The sequence below is a fragment of the Procambarus clarkii genome, chromosome 54 (assembly GCF_040958095.1).
Source record: "Procambarus clarkii isolate CNS0578487 chromosome 54, FALCON_Pclarkii_2.0, whole genome shotgun sequence".
Lineage (NCBI taxonomy): Eukaryota > Metazoa > Arthropoda > Malacostraca > Decapoda > Cambaridae > Procambarus > Procambarus clarkii.
The window spans coordinates 3,159,022-3,168,096 of record NC_091203.1 but is presented as its reverse complement, the minus strand read 5'-3'; the positions used below and the strand labels follow the sequence as shown (position 1 = coordinate 3,168,096).

Here is a 9,075-nt window from a genome sequence, read left to right as displayed (position 1 = left end):
ATTCCCGTAGTCTCTCCTCGTAGCTCATAGCTCTCAGCTCGGGGTACTAGTCTGGTGGCCAACCTTTGAACCTTTTCCAGTTTAGTCTTATCCTTGACTAGATATGGACTCCATGCTGGGGCTGCATACTCCAGGATTGGCCTGACATATGTGTTATACATATGTGGTAGACATATGTGGCTGTGTGTGTGTGTGTGTGTGTGTGTGTGTGTGTGTGTGTGTGTGTGTGTGTGTGTGTGTGTGTGTGTGTGTGTGTGTGTGTGTGTGTGTGTGCGTGTGTGTGTGTGTGTGTGTGGGGGGGAATGTGGGAAAAAATAAAATAAAATAAAATAAAATAGTTTGTAATTAGTAACAATTGATTGACAGTTGAGAGGCGGGCCGAAAGAGCAGAGCTCAACCCCCGCAAGCACAACTAGGTGATTTCAACTAGGTGAATACTATAGGTGACCATGTGAATGTTAGGATATATACTGTAGGTGACCTTGTGTATGTTAACATTTACACTATAGATGAACATGTGTATGTTAACATATACACTGTAGGTGACCTTGTGTATGTTAACATATACACTGTAGGTGACCTTGTGTATGTTAACATATACACTGTAGGTGACCTTGTGTATGTTAACATATACACTGTAGGTGACCTTGTGTATGTTAAGAAATACACTGTTGGTGACCTTGTGTATGTTAAGAAATACACTGTTGGTGACCTTGTGTATGTTTAAAACTACATGGTAAGCGACCTTGTGTATGTTAACATATACACTGTAGGTAACCTTGTGTATGTTAAGAAATACACTGTAGGTGACCTTGTGTATGTTAAGAAATACACTGTAGGTGACCTTGTGTATGTTAAGAAATACACTGTAGGTGACCTTGTGTATGTTAAGATATACAATGTAGGTGACCTTGTGTATGTTAACATATACACTGTAGGTAACCTTGTGTATGTTAAGAAATACACTGTAGGTGACCTTGTGTATGTTAAGAAATACACTGTAGGTGACCTTGTGTATGTTAAGAAATACACTGTAGGTGACCTTGTGTATGTTAAGATATACAATGTAGGTGACCTTGTGTATGTTAGAAAATACACTGAAGGTGACCTTGTGTATGTTAAGATGAGTACAGAGTTAACTGGTAAGGACACCCACTGAGCTTGATGGATACAAGGGACTATGTTCAAACGGGTATTCCAAGTTCAACTAGATCCCTAAGTACATAGTGGATGTTCAAGGATATCAACTAGGTACCAGGTATGATGACTAATTATATCAAATAACAACAAGGTTTTACTAGGCAGTTCTGTATATCTTATGCAACAGATTTATGCTGTCTAAAGAAAATGACTCTGTATCTTAAAAATATTTTAACATCTGGTACCTGTAACAGGTATTACAGGTACCAGATGTTAAAAACTCTTGGTACTAGATAGAGAGTCAGATATGCAGATACTAAACAACTACTAAATACTAAACAGCTTGCAGTTACTAGATATAACTAACAGGTATTCCTAATACCAGGCTATAACGAGGTATCCCAGATAGCAGAGTAAACAGGTATTGCATAAACCAATAAATAAATTAGCAACTAGTTTACTTTAAGTACAAAGTAGCACCTAAGTATATATGGTTCCATGTATTAACTACTAGTTACATACAGGTCCTAGATACTCACCATGCATTACTGGTACACTACTAGTCAGGTAATCCGTGTATTACCAAATTCTGCAAGTACCTGCTGGTCATCTGGTACTTATAAGTACCACGTGACTATGCATATCATATCAACACTACCTGAAGGGTTCCCAGACATTCCCCAGGTATGAACTATGTACTAGGGATCGAGGTAGCGGAGTAATAATGGGGTATTTTTTGTTTGCAGTGATCGGGTACCTGGGTATGGTGATGCTGTGTCTCTCTTTGGTGGGAATGCTCACGTGTCTCTTACTCATCATCGGCCTCTGTAAGGTAAGTTACAGTAGAGGAAAAGAAGCCGTTGAGTGACCTTTTCATTCTGGGAATGGCAGGCAAATCCGAATAGCCTTTATTGAGTTTTATGAAGATTTGAGTGATTGCCGTACACCTTAATGGAGTTCCAGGGTAATTGCCTTAATGGACAGTCCGGGATTCAGACAGTGCAGTGTAAATGGCATAGACCTAAATGTAATAAAGGATTTTAATTAGCAGCAATTGGCCCAGACTTTATTGAGAAGAATTGTGCAAATCGTGTAGCCTTGGTTTTATGATGTTCATAAAGAAGTGTGCCATAGACTTCATCGAGAAGATATGTGCATATTCCGTAGTGTTAATGTCATGTTGTAGTTTTTAGTACATAGACTTTTCAGAAATATTTCCCATAGACTGAAACATGTAAAGGGGTCTTAAGTGCATAGAGTTAATATCATGTTGTGCTTTTTAGTGCATAGACTATATTATAAACATTTCCAGTAGATTTTATCTACTTTAAGAAAAAAATCAAATGCTGTAGACATCATCATGAGGAAGTGTGCAAATGCTGTAGACATCATCAAGAAAAAGTGTGGAAATGTTGTTGATATTATCAAGAAAAAGTGTGCAAATGCTGTAGACATCATTAAGAAGAAGTGTGCAAATGCTTGAGGTTATATCTTGAGATGATTTCGGGGCTTAGCGTCCCCGTGGCCCAGTCCTCGAGCAGGCTTCCTTTTTGTTACACACCCCCAGGAAGCAGCAGCCCGAAGCAGCTGTCTGACTCCCAGGTATCTATGTACTGCTAGGTAACAGAGGCATCAGGGTGAAAGAAACTCTGCTCATTTGTCACTGCCTCCACTGGGGATCAAACCCGGAACCTCAGCACTACGAATCCGAAGCGCTGTTCACTCAGCTGTCAGGAGACCCATAGCTGTATACATCAAGAAGAAGTCTGGAAATGTTGTAAACATCATCAAGAAGTGTGTAAATGATGTACCAATCATCAAGAAGAAGTGTGCAAATGCTGTAGACATCATCAAGAAGAAGTGTGCAAATGCTGTAGACATCATCAAGAAGAAGTATGTAAATGATGTAGACATCATCAAGAAGGAATGTGTAAATGATGTAGACATCATCAAGAAGAAGTGTGTAAATGATGTAACCATCATCAAGAAGAAGGGTGCAAATGCTGTAGACATCATCAAAAAAAAGTTTGTAAATGCTGTAGACATCATCAAGAAGATGTTTGCAAATGATGTAGACATCATCAAGAAGAAGGGTGCAAATAATGTAGACATCATCAACAAGAAGGGTACAAATGCTGTAGACTTCATCAAGAAGAAGTGTTCATATGCTGTTCACATCATTAAGAAGAAGTGTGTAAATGATGTAGACATCATCAAGAAGAAAAGTGTAAATGCTGTAGACATCATCAAGAAGAAGAAGAAGAAGAAGAAGAAGAAGTGTGTAAATGCTTTTGACATCATAAAGAAGAAGTGTGTAAATGATGTAGACATCATCAAGAAGAAGAAGAAGAAGTGTGTAAATGCTGTTGACATCATAAAGAAGATGTGTGTAAATGATGCAGACATCATCAAGAAGAAGAAGAACTGTGTAATTGATGTAGACATCATAAAGAAGACGTGTGTAAATGATGTACTCATCATCAAGAAGAAGTGTGCAAATGCTGTAGACATCATCTAGAAAAAGTGTGTAAATGATGTAGCCACGATCAAGAAGAAGCGTGCAAATGCTGTACCCATCATCAAGAAGAAGTGTGTAAAAGATGTAGACATCATCAAGAAGAAGTGTGTAAATGCTGTAGACATCATCAAGAAGAAGTGTGTAAATGATGTAGACATCATCAAGAAGAAGTGTGTAAATGATGTAGACATCATCAAGAAGAACTGTGCAAATGTTGTAACCATCATCAAGAAGAAGTGTGTAAATGATGTAGACATCATCAAGAAGAAGTGTGTATATGATGTAGACATCATAAAGAAGAAGTGAGTGAATGATGTAGACATCATCAAGAAGAAGTGTGTAAATGATGTAGACATCATCAAGAAGAAGTGTGTAAATGCTGTAGACATCAAGAAGATGTGTATATGCTGTTGACATCATCAAGAAGAAGTGTGGAAATGTTGTAGACTTCATCAAGAAGAAATGTGCAAATGCTGTAGACATCTTCAAGAAGAAGTGTGCAAATGCTGTAAACATCATCAAGAAGAAGTGTGTAAATGATGTAGACATCATCAAGAAGAAGTGTGTAAATGATGTAACCATCATCAAGAAGAAGGGTGCAAATGCTGTAGACAGCATCGAGAAAAAGTTTGCAAATGCTGTAGACATCATCAAAAAGAAGTTTGCAAATGCTGTAGACATCATCAAGAAGAAGGGTGCAAATTCTGTAGACATCATCAAGAAGAAGTTTGCACATGCTGTAGACATCTTCAAAAAGAATTGTGAAAATGCTGTAGACATCATCAAGAAGAAGTGAGCAAATGCTGTTGACATCATCAAGAAGAAGGGTGCAAATGATGTAGACATTATCAACAAGAAGGGTGCAAATGCTGTAGACTTCATCAAGAAGAAGTGTTCAAATGATGTTCACATCATTAAGAAGAAGTGTGTAAATGATGTAGACATCATCAAGAGGATGAAGAACTGTGTAAATGATGTAGACATCATCAAGAGGATGAAGAACTGTGTAAATGATGTAGACATCATCAAGAAGAAGTGTGTAAATGATGTACCCATCATCAAGAAGAAGTGTGCAAATGCTGTAGACATCATCAAGAAGAAGTGTGTAAATGATGTAGCCATCATCATGAAGAAGTGTGCAAATGCTGCAGACATCATCAAGAAGAAGTATGCAAATGATGTGGACATCATCAAGAAGAAGTATGTAAATGCTGTAGCCATCATCAAGAAGAAGTGTGTAAAAGATGTAGACATCATCAAGACGAAGTGTATAAATGATGTAGACATCATCAAGAAGAAGGGTGCAAATGCTGTAGACATCATCAAAAAGAAGTGTGCAAATGCTGTAGACATCATCAAGAAGAAGTGTGTAAATGATGCAGGCATCATCAAGGAGAAGTGTGAAAATGCTGTAGACATCAATAAGAAGTGTGTAAATGATGTAGACATCATCAAGAAGAAGAAGAACTGTATAAATGATGTAGACATCATCAAGAAGAAGTGTGTTAATGATGTACCCATCATCAAGAAGAAGTGTGCAAATGCTGTAGACATCATCAAGAAGAAGTGTGTAAATGATGCAGGCATCATCAAGAAGAAGGGTGCAAATGCTGTAGCCATCATCAAGAAGAAGTGTGTAAATGATGTAGACATCATCAAGAAGAAGAAGAACTGTGTAAATGATGTAGACATCATCAAGAAGAAGTGTGTAAATGATGTACCCATCATCAAGAAGAAGTGTGCAAATGCTTTAGACATCATCAAGAAGAAGTGTGTAAATGATGTTTACATCATCAAGAAGAAGTGTGTAAATGATGTTTACATCATCAAGAAGAAGTGTGTAAATGTTGTAGACATCATCAAGAAGAAGTGTGCAAATGATGTAGACATCAAGAAGAAGGGTGCAAATGCTGTAGCCATCATCAAGAAGTGTGTAAAAGATGTAGACATCATCAAGAAGAAGTGTGTAAATGCTATAGCCATCATCAAGAAGAAATGTGTAAATGCTGTAGACATCATCAAGACGAAGTGTATAAATGATGCATCATCAAGAATAAGGGTGCAAATGCTGTAGACATCATGAAGAAGAAGGGTGCAAAGGCTGTAGCTATCATCAAGAAGAAGTGTGTAAATGATGTAGACATCATCAAGAAGAAGAAGAACTGTGTAAATGAAGTAGTCATAATTAAGAAGAAGAAGAACTGTGTAAATGATGTAGAGATCATCAAGAAGAAGAAGAACTGTTTAAATGATGTAGACATAATCAAGAAGAAGAAGAACTGTGTTAATGATGTAGAGATCATCAAGAAGAAGTGTGTAAATGATGTACCCATCATCGAACAAAAGTGTGCAAATGCTGTAGACATCATCAAGAAGAAGTGTGTAAATGATGTAGACATCATCAAGAAGAAGTGTGTAAATGCTGTAGACAACATCAAGAAGAAGTGTGCAATTGATGTATACATCATCAAGAAGAAGGGTGTAAATGCTGTAGCACTCATCAAAAAGAAGTGTGTAAATGATGTACACATCATCAAAGAAGAACTGTGCAAATGCTGTAATAATCATCAAGAAGAAGTGTGTAAATGATGTAGACATCATCAAGAAGTGTGTAAATGATGTAGACATCATCAAGAAGAAGTGTGTAAATGATGTAGACATCATCAAGAAGAAGTGTGCAAATGCTGTAGCCATCATCAAGATGAAGTATGTAAAAGCTGTAGACATCATCAAGATGAAGTGCATGAATGATTTAGACATCATCAAGAAGAAGGGTGCAAATGTTGTAGACATCATCAAGAAGAAGTGTGCAAATGCTGTAGCCATCATCAAGAAGAAGAGAGTAAATGCTGTTGACATCATCAAGAAGAAGTGGGGAAACGTTGTAGACATCATCAAGATGAAATGTACAAATGCTGTAGACATCATCAAGAAAAAGTGTGCAAATGCTGTAGACATCATCAAGAAGAAGTGTGTAAATGATGTAGACATCATCAAGAAGAAGTGTGCAAATGCTGTAGCCATCATCAAGATGAAGTATGTAAAAGCTGTAGACATCATCAAGATGAAGTGCATGAATGATTTAGACATCATCAAGAAGAAGGGTGCAAATGTTGTAGACATCATCAAGAAGAAGTGTGCAAATGCTGTAGCCATCATCAAGAAGAAGAGAGTAAATGCTGTTGACATCATCAAGAAGAAGTGGGGAAACGTTGTAGACATCATCAAGATGAAATGTACAAATGCTGTAGACATCATCAAGAAAAAGTGTGCAAATGCTGTAGACATCATCAAGAAGAAGTGTGTAAATGATGTAGACATCATCAAGAAGAAGTGTGTAAATGATGTAACCATCATCAAGAAGAGGGGTGTAAATGATGTAGACATCATCAAGAAGAAGCGTGCAAATGCTGTAGCCATCATGAAGAAGTGTGTAAATGCTGTAGACATCATGAAGATGAAGTGTATGAATGATGTAGACATCATCAAGAAGAAGGGTGCAAATGCTGTAGACATCATCAAGAAGAAGTGTGCAAATGCTGTAGCCATCATCAAGAAGAGGTTTGTAAATGCTGTAGACATCATCAAGAAGAAGTGTGTAAATGCTGTTGACATCAAGAAGAAGTGTGGAAATGTTGTGGACTTCATCAAGAAGAAATGTACAAATGCTGTAGACATCATCAAGAAAAAGTGTGCAAATGCTGTAGACATCATCAAGAAGAAGTGTGTTAAAAATGTAGACATCATCAAAAAGAAGTGTGTAAATGATGTAACCATCATCAAGAAGAAGTGTGCAAATGCTGTAGACATCATCAAGAATAAGTTTGCAAATGCTGTAGACATCATCAAGAAGAAGTTTGCAAATGCTGTAGACATCATCAAGAAGAAGTGTTATTGCTGTAGACTGCAATAACACTATTGCTGTAGTGTTATTGCTTCTTCTTCAATAAGAAGAAGAAGAAGAAGTGTGCAAATGCTGTTGACATCATTAAGAATAAGTGTGTAAATGATGTAGACATCATCAAGAAGAAGAAGAACTGTGTAAATGATGTATCCATCATCAAGAAGAAGAAGAACTGTGTAAATGATGTATCCATCAACAAGAAGAAGTGTGCAAATGCTGTAGACATCATCAAGAAGAAGTGTGTATATGATGTAGACATCATCAAGAAGAAGTGTGCAAATGATGTAGACATCATCAAGAAGAAGTGTGTAAATGCTTTAGCCATCATCATAAAGAAGTGTGTAAAAGATGTAGACATCATCAAGAAGAAGTGTGTAAATGCTGTAGACATCATCAAGACGAAGTGTATAAATGATGTAGACATCATCAAGAAGAAGGGTGCAAATGCTGTAGACATCATCAAGAAGAAGTGTGCAAATGCTGTAGCCATCATCAAGAAGAAGTGTGTAAATGATGTAGACATCATCAAGAAGTGTGTAAATGCTGTAGACATCATCAAGAAGAAGTGTGTAAATGATGTAGACATCATCAAGAAGAAGGGTGCAAATGATGTAGCCATCATCAAGAAGAAGTGTGCCAATGCTGTAGACTTCATCAAGAAGGAGTGTGCCAATGATGTAGACATCATCAAGAAGAAGTGTGTAAATGATGTAGACATCATCAAGAAGAAGGGTGCAAATGATGTAGCCATCATCAAGAAGAAGTGTGCCAATGCTGTAGACTTCATCAAGAAGGAGTGTGCCAATGATGTAGACATCATCAGGAAGAAGTGTGTAAATGCTGTAGACGTCATCAAGAAGAAGGATGCAAATGCTGTAGAAATCATCAAGAAGAAGAAGAAGAAGTGGGCAAATACTGTTGGCATCATCAAGAAGAAATGTGCAAATGCTGTAAACATCATCAAGAAGTGTGCATATCGCATAGACTTAAACGTAGTAAAGGGAGTTATAAGTGCGGAGAGTTATTCGCACGTTTTTAGCGTGTGTGCTTTCAACCACCATCGCTGTCTACTAGTACTCCCCTGTTAACCAATATCTTCTACCAGCACGTCTCAGCCTTTCTTTCCTCCTTTCCTTTCAACGCACTCTCAGCTCACCCATCCAAGCACTTACCATTTTTCTCCGTCTACCCCCTCCACTACCACCCTCATTTCCTACCATATCCCCCCATCTACCACCATCTACTTTTTTCACATCCTCATCTACCAACAACACCTCCACTCACAGTATCTACAACATCTCTCTACTAACACCGTCGCCCCATCTCCACCAACGCCAACCATCATCTAACACCCTGTGCCCTACCACCATTCCTCTCAACACTACCATGGCGGCACCACCATCTTCGCTACCTGCACCTTTTACAGCTACCACGATGCTCACTGCTAGCTTCCAACACAAACCGTGTGCCCACACCAGTAATTATAGTTCTGTTTTGTTATCACTGACGTCGT

General features: G+C 37.9%; 3 protein-coding genes across 3 annotated transcripts in view; all 3 read left to right on the top strand.

Annotated features, from left to right (window-relative positions):
- Positions 1–3,196: 3,196 nt before the first annotated feature.
- LOC138352594 (uncharacterized) lies at positions 3,197–4,454 on the top strand. The gene is made up of 4 exons (XM_069305084.1): positions 3,197–3,367; positions 3,449–3,643; positions 3,794–3,940; positions 4,044–4,454. Exons 1-4 carry the CDS (start codon positions 3,197–3,199, stop codon positions 4,452–4,454), a joined length of 924 nt encoding a protein of 307 aa, XP_069161185.1.
- A 330-nt stretch (positions 4,455–4,784) lies between these two features.
- Positions 4,785–5,732, top strand: LOC138352593 (uncharacterized). Its single transcript, XM_069305083.1, has 2 exons — positions 4,785–5,228; positions 5,616–5,732. Exons 1-2 carry the CDS (start codon positions 4,785–4,787, stop codon positions 5,730–5,732), a joined length of 561 nt encoding a protein of 186 aa, XP_069161184.1.
- A 5-nt stretch (positions 5,733–5,737) lies between these two features.
- LOC138352592 (GRIP and coiled-coil domain-containing protein-like) overlaps positions 5,738–9,075 on the top strand; it is a 7,418-nt gene continuing 4,080 nt past the window's right edge. The window contains exons 1-4 of the mRNA XM_069305082.1: positions 5,738–6,239; positions 6,283–7,394; positions 7,586–8,033; positions 8,112–8,573. Coding sequence (XP_069161183.1) covers positions 5,738–6,239; positions 6,283–7,394; positions 7,586–8,033; positions 8,112–8,573 — 2,524 coding nt within the window. The remainder of the gene's footprint in view (positions 6,240–6,282; positions 7,395–7,585; positions 8,034–8,111; positions 8,574–9,075) is intronic.